A 16670-nucleotide genomic window follows, 5' to 3' on the forward strand; every position below is an offset into this window, starting at 1 on the left:
CATTTTTCTTCCTTCTCCTCTCCTCATTCTCTCTTGTCCTTTCCACTCTTTCTAACATCTTCTTCCATTCTTTGTTTAACTTCAATCCCCCATTCCAGTTCATTGTGTCTTCTTCACCTTTCTTCTCTATTTCCTTGGCTTCCTTCCATTTTCTCACTAGCATTCTCTTCTCCCTTCCTATCTGCTTAGCCTCATCCCACTCTATGTCATGTCCTGAGGAAGAGGAAGGGATTATCTACGAAGTGAAATGTAAAGAATGTCAGAGTGTGTACATAGGAGAAACGAAAAAGAGGCTGAAAGACAGGTTGAAACAACATAGGGATGATGTACTACTTAAGAGAGAAAGAAATGCAATATTTAAACACACGAGAGAAACAGGACATGACATAGAGTGGGATGAGGCTAAGCAGATAGGAAGGGAGAAGAGAATGCTAGTGAGAAAATGGAAGGAAGCCAAGGAAATAGAGAAGAAAGGCGAAGAAGACACAATGAACTGGAATGGGGGATTGAAGTTAAACAAAGAATGGAAGAAGATGTTAGAAAGAGTGGAAAGGACAAGAGAGAAAGAGGAGAGGAGAAGGAAGAATAATGAAGGGAAAAGAGCGTGAGATTAAAAGTCCAACCACATTCTATATGGAAGTAATTGTGTTTAGCCTTTTAGGTGAAAGTAAAGTTGGAAAGTGAAAGTCACCTACTAGAAAGTTCCAAACAACTTTCTAAATAGTCTGGAGGGAGTAATGTTTGTGTATATATAATGCCCTGTTTTTGTATCTTGTTACTTTTGTACTTGATACAGAGTCTGAAGAAGACCTTGCTAGAAGGTTGAAACGTTACGTTTAGTTTATGTTTTTAATAAAATAAATTACTGCCTTGGTCAGCATATTTAGTTTTTCATAACCATTTGTAAATGCATACTAATATACCAAACTGCGGAGTTCCTTATAGGTCAAACCATATCGTATAGAATCAAGTTTCAGAATATGCTCCACCAGTTGTACAGTTATGGAAACAAGTTCTTCCCCATAAGGCTTTAATAGGAGCAAGTAATGGAGGAGAGTAGGCAACACACATTGCACCCTTCGATGATCGGGTCATTTTGCCTGTATTAACACCTAAAAACGTCTTCCACGCGAAGGTCAGCATGACAGGAAGGCAAAGAGGGTCACGTGACTATTGGTTACGCGGTGTGTTGTGCTTCTCCACGTCCCCAGTTCTTAATCCACATTGCAGAAAAAGTAGAGCTGCATGCAATATATGAAAAGACGGTTGTTTTCAACTACACGCTTAATTATGATTTTCCAAATTGTAAATCTATCGACGTGTCTGACGTGTCGGGACAGTCTTTTACTTTGAATTCCTGTTCGTCATAGGCGTAACTTGACGGAACAGAAATGGCATTTGTAAGCCTTCCCTCCAAATCAGGTTTCTTAAAGCTGCTAAAACAGGAATTACATACTACGATTCGACGCGCCCAGAATGTATTATATTTTAAAGTTGGTTCCCAAATATATACCAATTTAATACTTTGAAAGTGTGTCATATTTGTTTATTACGTCACATCTTAGTGTGGCAGAGGTCGATTACAAAAGTGGGATTTCTTAACAGAAAAATGAGCCCACTCCTTTTATTTCGTAGCCGATTTCATTTTGAAACTGAAATTAAGAATATTAGTTAACAATGTCATTGGTAACCAATAAAAAAATGAATTATTGTGTTAGACCCAATTCTTTAATACCTTAGCACAATCTTTTTCGCAAGTTTAAATTTTGTTGTAAGTCCACTTTATGCACAGATGAACTAATCTGAACTGCATACAGATTAAAGTGGGATCCGAACCACTATGTGCTATCACCTGGTATCGTACCCGAGACCTCTTGATTACAAGGCCTTACCACTACGCCATCAGGGAGGCGCACACAATCTATTTATTTCGACCTTTTTAAACCTATACATACTCTATGTGATCAAAAGTATCCGGACACACCGCGAAACGTGTGTTTATCATAGAGGGCGACACAGTACTGCCATCTACTGCGTAGAACCCATAGTCAGCAAACTCAGTAGTCTGCAGACAGTGTGAGACAGCAGTATGGGATGGTCTGAGGAACTCGCAGACTTTCAACGTGGTCATTTGGTTGGGTGCCACTTGTGTAGGAAGTCTGTGTGTGAGATTTCCACCCTCCTAAACATCCAACTGTCCACTGTTTCCGATGTTATGGTGAAGAGATGTGTACAACCCAAAATCGTGCAGGCCAAACTCCCATGTTGACCTCCAGAGACCATCGAGTGTTGAAGAGGGTCGTACAGCATTATCGTCAATCATCCATCGCCACCATCACACAGGAATTCCGAACTGCATCAGGATCTACTCCAAGCACCATTACTGTTTGGCGCAAGATGCGGCAACTTGGTTTCCATGGCCGAGCAGCTGCCCATAAGTCAAACATCACACAGACAAATGCCAAACGCCGCCTCGTGTGGTGCAAGGAGCGTCGAAACTGGACCATAGAACAGTGGAAAACCGTTGTGTGGAGTGATGAATCACAATGTGGCGATCCGATGGTAGGGTGTGGGTGTGGCGAATGCCTGGTGAACGACATCTACCAGCCTGTGTAGTGCAGACAGTGAAATTCGGAGGTGGCGGGGTTACAGTGTGGTCATGTTTCTCCTGGTGGGGACTTGGCCCTTGTTGCTTTACATGGCAAAGTCACGGCACAAGCTTATGTTGACTTTTTAACAGCTTTCATGCTGCCTACCATCGAAGACCAGTTCAGGGATGACCATTGTGTCTTTCAACACGACCGAGCACCGTCCATACTGGAGGGCTTGTGGGGGAGTTGTTTGACGACAACAACGTCCCACTAATGGACTGGTGTGCGCAGAGTCCTGATTTGAATCCCATAGAACATCTCTGGGATGTTTTGGAATGCCGACTTCGTGCTAGACCACACCGATCAACATCAATACCTTTTCTCATTTTGGCGCTCTGCGAGGAACGGGCTGCGATTCCTCAGGAAACCTTCCGGCACCTGATTGAAAGTATGCCTGTGAGAGTGAACGCTGTCAATAAGGCTAAGGGTGGGCCAACACTGTATTGACTGCCAGTGTTCCCGATGGAGGGTTGTCCAAACTTGTACTTTATTTTCAGGTGGGTGTCCGGATACTTCTGATCACATAGAGTATGTATCATAATAGGTTGTTTAACGTTGCTACGCCTCTATGGATTATTTAGCCAGTATTCGAGCACATAGCGTCAGGTTTCATAGTACATAAGCTTCTCTTCCATGTTTATGGTTTCCTGTCTGCAGTAGAAAAACTGACAGGTTCCAATAGCATTTCTTTCAATAGCCTTACACTGGTTGAATATCATATCACCCAAAATTGATTCATTCGTTTCGAACACAATCCCCGGTGGAGCAGTCGGATCGTCGTCGCCTTGTAATTAAGGGATCCCGGGTTCGATACTCGGTGGAGGAAAACAGTGGTTCGGATCCCCCTTTAAACTGTAGGTCCAGTCCCGATTAGCCTAACAGGACATAACGTAGACTTGAGATACCAAATCAAGCAACCAAAACAATCCCGTTATTGTCCATATTATAGAATCCAGAACCTTCGTCGCGAATAACATAATGGTAGACAATGTGAAATAACCGAATAGAAGCAGAACCTAAAACCTGCAACGGATAGATTGGTTTAAGTCGACGATACAGCACGCGTTCTGAAATGAACAAGAATACGAAAGTTGAAGGCCTCTATACGCACCCACTTTTCCTCCCCTCATTGGGGAAGATATCCTTCTTGCTCAGAAGCCTTTACGCAGGAGTGCCCTGAGGGAACTTCAAGGCCACGACGATAAAGTGTTCTATATGCAATGACGGGACCAAAATATACGTCTGATAGCTGTGTTTATCCTTATTTCGTACGCCATTGATAACAGGAACACCTGACTTCGTCTTTGGTAGAGCAGACGCCTTACAGTAGTGACCTTCGCCCGTAGTTAGCAAGAATGAAAGACTCACCAGATACTTGTCTGTGAGGCTACACAAGAATAGATATTTCGTTAGTGGCTGTAAGTATTGTTTCATCTGCAGTTATATCAGTTAACATTTGAATATTTTCCTAATGGTTACGTTAGTGATAAACATGTAAATTAGTTCTCGAGAGTGAGCTCTTTATCCATTTGAACGGGTTTTTTTTTATACAGCCTGCATGTATTATTTTTTCCTGAAACGAGAAGAAATTCGAAAACGCAAAAAGAGTCGTATAAGAGTAGTTAACAAAAGGAAAGGAGCAGAAAACGATAATGTAAATGCTGAAATAAATTATGGTAGAGATCGAGCATAACATTTTGTCATGGGGTCTCCTTGATGGCGTAGTGATAACGTCGTCGCCTTGTAATCAGGGGATCCCGGGTTTGATACACGGTGGATGCACTTGGCGGTTCGTATCCCACTTTAAACTGAAGGTCCAAACCAGATTAGCATGTCTGTGCACCAAACAAAAACTAAGAAAGAAATTGTCACAGTGTAAGAAAATTTCATGTTCAACCACATACGAAACAAAACGGAATATTTTATTCCAGGTTGGAGTTCACATCTGTAGCATCTAACCAACACAATTATGAATCGCAACATATCGTATCGTATCCATTTTAATTATACATTAATGATAATATAGGAGAAGTAGAGGAAAAGAGAAAACCAAGCGAAACACGGACGCCTTCTCCAGAATTCTAAATCTCGTTACATGAGGTTATGGGTTGGAGTCCTGGACATGCATGACTTTATTGTTCTTGCTCTTATATCTGCTTCATTTCATCATAAATCATCGTTATGGTTTACCTACAGGGGAAAAATAATGACAATAATTTCCAATACAAAGCCAATAACAAACAGAACAACTCGATTACGTAGGTGTCAAGAAGAAACGAGACTTGACAGTGTCTCCATCTCTCGGTTTCTCGAATTGAAAATTGCTCTTCAGTTCTCGGTCTCGACTAGTTAAATATAGAAATCGATTGATTGATTTGATGTTTTAAGTTCACTTTATGCACAGCAAGGCTACTTGCGACTGGACCTACAGTTTAAAGTGGGAACCACTATGAGCCTCCACCGGGTATCGAACCCCGGACCCCTTGATTATATATAGGGGAGACCCTACATAAAAATCGAAAATGTATGTGAATGAATATACATGTATTTCATATATCCCGGTTTTGTAGGAGATTTCGTGAGAGATGAAATAAGTACTCTTCCATCGTTTTTATGTTTATAATTTTTGTTCCCTGTTCGCTGATCGAACGAGTGGACGATAAGGAGGAGTGACCATTACTTGAAATTGATGACGAAATACCCAAACACCCCCGACAAGGACGGTACTCAAACCCGGGAACTTTGGCGACGATATTGAATGTCAAGCACTTAATGAGCTTGGCCACCGAGCCTGCGTAATGTTGTTTGTGTCAAGTAATTCGTAATCACTGTCAATATCCCAAATTCACTATCATTTGCTTCATATTTTATCTTATTGTTGTGATTAACCTGAATTAGAAGAATTAGTTGAAAGGCAAAAATGCAAGATTGAATATCTCTGATGTTACTTCGTGCCGAATAATATGACGTGATATTATAGAATTTATAAATTCCATTGATTGATCCCAATTGAGCACAAAAAATATGGTATAATGTCCACTCCATGGAGGAGTGGTTAGCACAGCGCGCTACGATGGCGTGTGTCCCTGGTTCGAATCTCGACTTGGGCATGGGTGTCCTTGGTGAGTGTCCCTTCATCAATTTCATCATATCATCACTCATCACTCATCTTCATCGTCGCTTTTTGCAAAAAGTGAAAGAATAGCGAAACTAAGTAACAAACATCCAATCAAATCGAACATCTCCACCGATTTAATTCTACACGGTACCAAATTCCCACTTTATTACTTCATCTTACGCCATTTTACAGCATCTCAATTGTTTTCATATTCGAAAACAATTGGAATGTTGTTTTGTGCAGTTGATTGTGCATTGTTTCGTTGTTCGGATTGTTTAATTTAGACCAATCGTGACAGAGAGAAGCAAGAGCACAAAGGAAGGGGAAAAGACAAGGGAGAGACCACGGCTCTCTTCAAAGGTAACATCCCGTGAATACAACTGAAGTGACTGCAGAATATTATGGATAAAATTTATTTTGCTTTTTCCTTTTATTTCTGTTTCAGTTATTCTACTTCGCTTTTCTTCTACCATCCGCGTTAATCGTGTCGGCGAGGAAGAATTATAAACTCGTGAAATGGACGATGGTACAAAAAAATACATGCCTCTCGAAACTGTAACTACAAAATATTGTCTTCTTTTTAAAATTTACGGCTAAATATGGTTTGTCACTTAGCAGTTTTTGCTCATCTCTTTCTCAAGGGGTTCCATTGCCTCTCCGATGGCGCAGTGGTAACGTCTTCGCTATGTAATGAAAGGCTTCCGAATTCAATACCAGACAGATGGACATTTGGTTCGGATCCCACTTTAATCTGTATGTCCAGTGCATAAACTGGACTTAAACATTGAAGACTAAAATTGGTAAACGGTGTAAGTGTCACAATAATTCAAACACTGTTTTCCACGTTAAACTGTGAAATGTGCCATGCTTTGTAATGTGTTAAATTGAAAAGCGGCTGGTAGCTCTCTAAGTAGTTCAAAGGGCGTGTAAAGAGGTCACTAGTGTGAACGTTCGTACGGGCTGATGTGCGGGACGATGCGATTTCCCAACACTTTCGCTTTTGGCACTTACAACGTTTACCACTTTTAGTCCTCAATAATCGTGTGGCATGTGGTCTGTGATGAGAACCATCATTTCTTGACAATGACTCGAATTATACTGGAAAGAATATTTCCTTACGAGTAGCTCTTGTTAAGAAACCAGTTCCTGAAATTTTCGTCTGGAGGCCTCGTAGCACCCAGCTGTTTGTTGTGGCTTGAGCATGAGTCATGTGACTCATGCTATCAATGCTCAATCCTTCCCGAGAACTCAGAATCACCAGGCAAACTTAAGCGAATATTTTGTTATTTGGGTTGCATAAAAATCAGGCTTTATGACGTTACGAAATTCCAGGTCCCGTGGCCCAGGTAATTCTTTCTCTGACTGTACCTCCACTGCATTTGAAAGCGTAGTGTGCTGGCCAATTTTCGGAATTTACACGTTGCTACCCACCCGTCTGCGTAAAATGTTCCGCGGAACAGACAATGTTCTTTCGGCTGTAGCTAGAGGCATGCCATCTTGTACTGCTTTAACAGCCCTCTGCATATTCTCATCTGTCCAGGAACATCGGTCTGTGGTTCGTTCACGATGTCGCACCATCCTGTAACAAGGACACATTATTATAGAAAACCATACATCTGAAGGGTAGTACATGCATTATACAATTCACACATGCCCTTTCGATTTTGAGTCAAATGTAGATTAGTTGCTGAATTGCATAATACCTTACAGTATTTAAATGATATGCACTTTATGCATGTCCGTTTGCCCCAACACAAGCCTGTCCGTTTGCCCCGCCTGTAGCTTTGGGCTTTACATTTTCGAAAAAGCCCACCACATGGCAGCAGCATGTTGACACAGGCTGTGTATGTCGAGGAAGCAATGCCGTATCCACACTACAAAGCGCAACTTTGGCGGGACCATCATAATCCACGCAATCCTTATGTTCCGCACACAGATTTTTACTGTTTAGGTTTTTGCTAGTACAATTATCCTTACCTGGTCAGGTTTTACGGCTGGATTGGCGTTCTTCTTCACGATTTCAACCGATGTTCAACACACCTTCTCGCCAACGTTCTGCTTCAAATCACAACGCCAACCGATGCACTGTTGCAAACTTCAATGCCAAATTATTCTATTTTTTCTTAGGGACTGTCCGTTTGCCCCGTCCATACCCTATTAATAATATGATAATGTTATATTCCATAAGAAATATAATAGAGGTGTTCAATTTACTGTTAAAATTAGAAGGTTTTCGTGAATTAAAGAACCATATTTATTCAAAGTCAACCCTTGTCTCTTAATGTGTAATGTTGTTTGCAATGTTATTCTCTAGGACTACCCCCATCTTTGTGTCTGTAAAATATGATCGGGAATAGGTACAGTTTTAATGCAAGTGGGCAGTGAATCACTGAAAGATGCCTCCCCTAGAAGCACAGTCAGCGACTCTTAATTACAAGCAAAAAACATTAAGCACTATTCTATGAAGGAAGCTCACCATAAAGTGAAATAAGAGTAACTGAATTTGCAACTTTTTCCATGGCTTGTAAATCACGAAGTTTCAGAATGATGATAATCGTTTCATGTACCCATTTCTGTTTGCAAATTAAGCGTTTAAATTTATATTGTAGATATTTCAGTTGCTTTTCTAACTGTTTGTGATAGTTTCATCGTTCAGTATGTATAATAAATTAATCAGTGTTGTGATGAAAGAACAACAAAAATTGTATATGTACATTACCAAGGTTCGCACCTGTATACCGTATTGTTGAACGTCTGTAATCACGGGAGTAAAATTATTTATGTTAAAAATATTATTATACCTCTCAGATTACGAGATTCATATAGAATAGATTCAGGTTAGTCCGAAATATTTTAATGATCTATGCCATAGTAAATTTCTTTATATTTGAATGGACTCTTCTTTTCTATTTTTTTTCGAGTTATTACTCTTTTTCCATTGGGTAGGATCATTCACTGCATGTCCATTTCTTCAGCTTCTAACCGTTATGAATGTTTTCCCCCCTTCTCCATATCCTACAGCTAAACTAAAAATGCCCTTGACCTTATTTGATCTTAGAGTAATTTTTCTTCCAGCTACATTGATCTAGGTTTGGTAATTTTCTAAGAAATATAGTCCTAGTAAAAATATAAACGTGACATTACAAAATCTTACAAATGTTGACGAAGTAAAGTACTCTATTTTTCACAACTTGTAGGCTTCCTTTTATTCGGTAAGATGTACTTCCTGTGAACCAATGTAACCTTACATCTATATTTCCTAACTTGTTCAGATCGACATGTGTGTAGTTCTCTTTCAACACTCCCCACACTGCTTTGGATAGAGGTTGCATATGGATCGGATCCTGAGTCGATCGTTTCAATTACCTGCAATAATTTATATTTCCTTTGCCGTTGGTAGCTGCCCTGGTTTCAGATTAATTTTTGGATGTCCTGCCTGTATTCATACTACTTATGAATCTCCTCCCCCGTAGATTTCTGAATTGCTCTTGATGAATAGGCAGTTTCCTCAGCGATTGTCTAATTTTTTATTAATATTATTATTATAATTCCCGTTTCGTAAATTTATTATTTATTGTTGTGAGCTCCACGCTCACGCCCCTTGCAGGTAGTGAGCAAGGGGAACATTAGTCTGTATCTCTCGGGAACGTTACAAGAAAAAGCATAACGTGTTCGGATGAATTTCCTCACTCGTCTTTTCTGTTTGTTTTCTGAAGTATCGTCGAGGTTCTCTTGTAACTCTTTCCTGCTCTCCGTCCATCTCTCTCTCTCTCTCTCTCTCTCTCTCTCATACGCACACTACCCCTTCTTTCTTCTGATATTAGAGTCTTCGGATTCTCTGTTTTAGTATTCTCTATTGTACCCTCTTCCTCGGTTGTTTCAGCCTTCTCGAAATTCCAAACGATATTTTTTTTCTTCTCCACTTTCGTTTTCTTGTTTGAACGTTCTCCCTCTTCTTTCTGGTCGGATCTCTTCTCTACTTCCTGGATTCAAACGGTATCTCACTTATGTTTTAATTTGATGCACGTATCTTTTGTTTCTCTTGTTTTTGTTTCGGTATGGAGTGTCTGCTTTCTGTTGTCTTCTATTCCTTCCCCTTTCGATGCCGTTTCTCGGATTGGCGTTGTCAATGGCTGGATTTTTTTACTATCAAGTCCTTCTTTCTCATGTACATCGTTAGTTTCTTCACTGTTAATTTTTTAAGGTTGCAGTTGATTTTCTATTCGAATCCATCCTCTTTTGTACTATAATTTGCAAATGTATTCTACCCATTATTCAATGCAATAATACCGAGTATCACGAAATTTACCTTTACGCAGTCTGTACCAAACAAGGGTTTTGTCCGTGAGGCACTCTCCAAAGTGTCTCGCACCATCACATCTAAGGAAGCATACGTTTTCGAGGAATTATCTTGAATATTTGTTGAAAATATTGGAAGACACTGTAGATCCTGCGGCTTCCGGTCCTTGAACATTCCTTTTCCATGAAGCTTTTCTTCTCTCTCGGCTTCTGTTGTCAAAGTTGTTTGGTGCTTCTTACAAACCGAAGAGAAGTGTGAAGCTAAGCAGTAGGAAATGCAGGGCGAATTAACGAAGAATCCTGGGGCTGTAGACGAGTAAGTGCTGTACTTTAGTTACTGCACACTCCTTTTAAGATCTACGGTCCTTTCTTCCTCCCGGTCGACCAGTCTGTTCACTCTCCCTCTTTCTCTCCCCCAGACTACGTCATTTTGGCAATTAGGTTTGACATTCCAAAGTTATAAATGTTAACTAACTTTTTCCAATCATCCCTGTACGTTTACAAATTAAATATATGTATTTTTGTTACATTCTCGTCACAAATAACCCTGAAGAAGTTTCGTATTTCAAATTTTTTACATATACTATTCGTAAAAATGTATATCCATAAAAACACTTCAGCACAAGAGTATGTCTATGACGCCAGGAATACCTTATTAGAATCCTGGAATGGGTGTTCTTTGTACATGTCCCTTCATCAATTTCATCATATCATCCCTCATCCTCATCGTCGCGATTAGCCAAAGGTGGCAGAAAAGCGAAGGTAAGTAACAGTAACAAAAATGAAATCAAATAAAAATCAAAGAAAAGTGGTAAAGTTCGAGATTAATATTAACATTTTATACATAAGTAAGCATATACATTCAGTCGTAACAGTATTCTATAAATCAAAGATTCTTCATCAAGCATAAGAGTTGTTAAACCTTATCACTAGCCGTTCTACTCCAAGGTATTTCAAGAATGCTTCATCAGTAGTTAATCAATCATCCTGAAATTAATATTGCATACAAGTAGTCATGTTACTGACCTAAAAGGTATTATAGAGTAATGGGTCAGTAACGAGGAAGAGAAGAAAGGATATTAAAATTGAGTACAACAGACAGTGAGGGGTCAGTCATTAGAAAATCGTCGGGGGTTATCGAGCAGGCAATCAGTCTTTGCCCGAGTAAAAGAAAGAAGCAATAAGAGAAGCTTGGGGAACGTTTGTACAATTGTACGTTAAAGTTGTTCTACGACGAGATGTTCATCAACCATTGATAGCTAATTATCCAATATATATATAGCCCCAATCCCACCACTCACTCACTGACATAAATGTTCTCAATGAAGGAAGCCCCGGAGGCGAAAAACGCCCGATTACGACCCCCCATGAAATCGTCCCAAAAGGCCGAGAAAATTCAAAAATCTCTCAATCGGGTGAAAATGCCCTTTTCTCACGTTCCTAGCAACCGTTTCCAAGGCTTTTCTTTTTTGCTCACATTGTTTCCTTCAATTCTTAATTGTCTAGCTACATTATATTTGTCACAGATCACACACAGATGAATGAACACCTGGTTCAAAAAGATGCCTTAAACAAGGGTGACATCTACATAAGGAGTTTCAGCCCAGACACAATTACTTACGTATATATTGGTAAACTCAATACGAAAATATTTACATCGTGGTTGTTTTAATTAAATGTTTAGAGATATAATAGAGAGTTTGCGGTGCTTGTTGTTCACAATGGAAACGGGCGTTGCTAGGGAAGTTAAAGAAACTTTATTTTCACCCCGAAAACTACTGTAAGTGAATTATGCTAGACTTTTCGAATTTCAAAATATGAGCGTCAGAATTTATTACAGAGGAGAGGTAGGAGTTCGTGGGGAATGACGGAAAACAATTATTTTTCAATTACGTTTAAAAATGCGAAAATGACAAGAGACGTTTCCCATTTAGTGTCGCTATTAAATTCGTTTATACAAAACATCCAACTAACTATCTTGAAACGGTTATTACTTACTTAGTTTATTATTAAGAAAATAAACAATATTTGTAACATATTAGAGACTATACACACATAACATTACGTTGATACGTTGAAAACTTTTCAAATAAGCAAACCACGTCGGCGAGAGCACGAGACGCTCGCTTAGCCTTTCTCAAAGGGTGAAAATACCCGTTTCATACTCCCTAGCAACGTTTGTTTCCCTCCAGGGGTTACAAATCCGCCATTTTTCCCTCATGGCTTTTACAACTTCTACATAAAATAATTACATTTGAAACTGACGTACCTTCTTTAAATATTTTTTCATTGCAAACGAAATTGGAAAGTAGTCAATCTTGATATCTAAAATAACAACAAATCTCCTGCACATGTTTCGATTTTTATGAATCGCACTGATTAATGTAAGCGCAGATGTTGCAATGCTAGATTAAAAATGTATGCAGTCATATTCGACTGAGGCGACACATGGTGTCCAAGAAGATAATAAAAATTCAAGTAACTTGCACTTTGTATCTTTCGGTGCTTAGTTGAGAGTTTTTAGTGCCTTCGAACATTTTAATTATCCTCGAGGTAATCAATATCACATATGATTAAATTCATAGTTAGAAAACATGCATCAGGCAATAGTGACATCTAGAAAAGAAGATTTAGTCCAGACATAACATAAACAGTCATGTACGTATAACTTACTTAATTAGTACTTAAAATTCGATATATCATGGTTATTTTAATGATATGTTTAGACATGTAATACTGTCTTGTTAGCCACGCCTGTAATTGAACTTGGAAACAGACGATGAAAATGGTACCTGAATGTCATATTTTTCCAGTTCTGACGTCACGTAAAATATGACTCGTATCGACTATCCATACCTTACGGAAAATAAATTTTGTGAGGGAAATTGACTACCAGAAGAAAACTAAAAGTGTGGCTCATGTTGGTTAAAAGAGATTCGTGTGCACAAAAAGAGATTCTAACAATATACCGTAGAAAATTATGGGCTGTATCTAACAAGTGAAGGTAACATATATTTCCTCAATTTTCATGTAGGAAACACAAATGAACACTGATGTATAGTATGTTAGATATAAGTATAATTACCTTCACCGTAAGTTAGGTTTTAAGTTTTGTGCAGAATATATTTATTGTGTTATCTTAAAAATCGATACTAGGGAACTTAAAGAACGTTTATTTTCACCCCGGAAAATACTGTAAATGAATTATGCGACACTTTTCGAATTTCAGATATGAGCATCAGAATTTATTACAGAGGAGAGGTAGGAATTCAAGGGGAGGGACGGAAAACAATAATTTTCTATTTACGTTCAAAAATGTGAAAATGACAAGAGACGTAAAATATTGCTTTTCCGATATAGTGTCGCTATTGATTCGTTTATACAAAATATATAACTATCTTGAAGTGGATATTGCTTGCCCATTTTATTATTAAGAAAATAGAAAATACTATTTTGAATGCTAGTGCGAGCGCACGGAATGACGGAAAACAATTATTTTTAAATTACATTTAAAAATGTAAAACTGACAAAGACGTAAATACTGCTATTACAATATAGTGTTGCTATTCAATTCGATTATATGAAATATCTAACTATTTTGAAACGGACAATATTTACCCAGTTTATTATTATGAAAATAGACAAAAATATGTTGAATATTTGTATAATACTAGAGCACTTCCACACATCAAGTTACTTTCTAAGCTTTTCAAATAACCGAACTTATACACATGCTCCTCTTTATCCAATACAAAATGCAGACATTTTCAAAGTCATTAAGATCTATGAAGAACCCCATCTATAACATGATTGCGCACACAACGTGTCCGAAGGTCACGCATGCGAGCTTACAAGACGTGGCCCTTGGCCACGTCGAAAGTACGCGAGTCCTTATATCTAACCATGTGTGATCCGGATTGGGTGTAAAATCCAAGTGTTTGTATATTTGCTACATCTACCCATCGGGACAGCCAAGGTCCTAGTTCGATCCCCCGTTCCATGAGAACGTTTCGCAATGAGTCAACCTTGCCCACAAATAACTACTTTTCACTTAGCTTGTAGTAAACGTAAGTATGATGATGACCACGAATTTTAGTAAGAGGTAGATGCACACTTCAGGCTGTAGTTATACCTCTCCAAATAAATTAATGCTATTCTGCTTTTATGCACATAAAGTACCAAGGAATTAATTCACGATAAAATGATCAATATGATGTATCATTGAAGAAATACACAAAAATTTACTTCACCCATGATATCATTTAATTTTCACTACTTTCAAGATCATGATCAGGCTGTTCATGCATACATAAAATATATTTAACCGTAATATCCGTATCCAATGCCGCCAAGACCAGCACCGTAACCTCCTAATCCTCCAAGCCCGTATCCACCCCAACCTCCGTAGCCTCCAAGACCGTATGCTCCGTATCCTCCAAGACCGTATCCTCCGTATCCTCCAAGACCGTATCCTCCGTAGCCTCCAAGACCGTATCCTCCGTAAGCTCCTAGACCATAGCCAACAACAGGGTGAGTGGCGATGGCGATTTTGTTGTTGTTCTGGCTGCTCACTCCGGTGATTCCTACAGCTAGAGTTGAAGGGAAACGTCAAAATTTTGACCAGGGGTGTTGTGTTTTCTCATTTATCTATTTATTTGCAATTTTTAGAATTAGTGAAATGATATTAACAAAATTGTGTACTTATTGACACTATACAGACGAAGAATTTTAGATATTAACAAGGAATTTTTATGTCAATCTAGAAATAATGAGGAATTTATCTTTCTAAAAATTATTAATGAAAACTATTCTAAAAATATAGATTCTTCAAAGTTCTTCAAACGAGATGTTAAAGTTTTCAAGCAAATTCATTCTAACAAATAAAATAACTTTGAAGGATGAAAATTTGTTTGGCTGAGAAGGTGAGACATTAATTCTGCCAGATTATGATAATCTGAAATTATACTTACCGTAGGTTGATCCAACGATCATCATCAAAGCAACAGCAAGGATGGACATCTGAAATTAAGGTAGAGAGTTTGGTTATAGCATATTTATTGTACAATTTAAATCTTCTCTCAGAATGTCATTCATTATATATTATTTAATGAAAATAATCCATTAATGTATACTCAATTAAAATCTTTTTCCTATTTTTATTTTTTTTATTCTAGCTGAAATTGAAATAACACCTTTCTGTAGATAATTTTTGAATTTTGAGATTTCAGATTTACTGTTCTAATTGTATTACCTTGTACCGTACTACATGCAAGGCTAAACAATATAAATATTGAAAATATATACATTTACCAATTAGAATGAAATATATCAAAATCGATGTAAATGTCATCTTGGTCTTGTAAACACAACAGCTATAATAATTCTGACCTTTTCTCTACACCTTCCCTTCACCTATCAACTGACAAAGTCATATTTTGTAAATGCACGATTATCTTTTTAGTTTTCGCTATGATATAAGAAAGAAAATTACTGTTAGTACAAACACAAATTTATTTCAAGTTGTCAAAATTACTTTTATCATATATTTATATAGATTATAGAATAGTTATCATGTATGAAATATATCAATTTGTGTGTTTAAATTGTAGCTGTGATATTTCTGAAATTTCATAATTGGCTATGATACACTATACAGCGACAAGTAGCAAAAAAAACATAATTGGCATGAGAATCTCAATATGTCATTAAAATCCATGATTTTTGGGGGTAGTGTACGATTAATTCAAATATTGTACCGACTGGTTGTTTGATTGATTGAGTTCTTGTTTTAAGTAAAATTTATGCACAGTAAGGTTAATCGGACTGGACTTATACTTAAACTGTGATGAGAACCACTATGTGCATCCACCTGGAATCGAACTCGGGACTCCTTGGTAGATATTGCATTGAATGTGATAAAAAACTCATATCTGCGTTACAATCTTTTTGTGTTTCAGTCTGGATAAAGCAGTAGAAAATAATAAATCTACTATTAGAGTATATGCATAGCTAGATTTTTTAACCAGACACAAACGAAAACTATAATGTTTTGAATTGTAATAACTAAAATTAACACTTACCACGCTCTTCAAAGCCATTTTCGATATCTTGTGTAGACGTTGAATGAATTAGTGATGAGAAAACATAATGGGGCTTGTTTTATATGAATCTGCCAGGAAACCAAACACTAAAAAGAAATCATTTTTTCACCTTGGTATTTCATTCTTCTATAGAAATCGTTTCCTCTCTTGCATGTCTCTTGTTTCTTGTTTCGAAAGTTCTTGTTTATGAAATACAAAAGTACTTTCTGAACTGTCAGAATACGTACGATGTACTTCATTACATGTTAAATACAAAGCACTACACATTGTCTTGTAATGCTTAAGCACTAACTTAACTAATTTGCAATGTAGAAAGTAACAACCATCCATTGAAAAGGAACACATCTCTATTTTATACTTAGCAACAGTTTGCTAACCACTTCATGGTGTATGCTAGTTGTACACCAGATCCCCTATTAAGTGATTTTTTTTTGTTACTTTGCTTGTTTTACAGCCTCAGTAATAAATTTTGCAGTCGCGAAGTGATTTATTTTATATTTC

The 16670-nt window shown here is 37.8% G+C and overlaps 1 protein-coding gene across 1 annotated transcript; it reads right to left on the reverse strand.

Moving 5' to 3' along the window:
• Positions 1-14321: 14321 nt before the first annotated feature.
• Positions 14322-16192, reverse strand: LOC145991891 (uncharacterized). The gene is made up of 3 exons (XM_083127927.1): positions 16149-16192; positions 15039-15087; positions 14322-14657 (listed from the first exon to the last, which is right to left on the reverse strand). The coding sequence occupies exons 1-3, from the start codon at positions 16164-16166 to the stop codon at positions 14389-14391; spliced, it is 336 nt and encodes a 111-aa protein (XP_082984053.1). The 5' UTR covers positions 16167-16192; the 3' UTR covers positions 14322-14388.
• Between the last annotated feature and the right edge of the window lie 478 nt (positions 16193-16670).

The sequence above is a fragment of the Lepisma saccharinum genome, chromosome 1, assembly GCF_977018435.1.
Source record: "Lepisma saccharinum chromosome 1, izLepSacc3.1, whole genome shotgun sequence".
In the NCBI taxonomy this organism is placed as follows: domain Eukaryota; kingdom Metazoa; phylum Arthropoda; class Insecta; order Zygentoma; family Lepismatidae; genus Lepisma; species Lepisma saccharinum.

What these genes read in the sequence shown, in the direction of transcription:
- LOC145991891 (XM_083127927.1), bottom strand. An exon ending in GATCGTTGGATCAACCTACG is followed by an intron (nt 14,658 to 15,038) that starts GTAAGTATAATT and finishes CTTCAACTCTAG; the next exon opens with CTGTAGGAATCACCGGAGTG.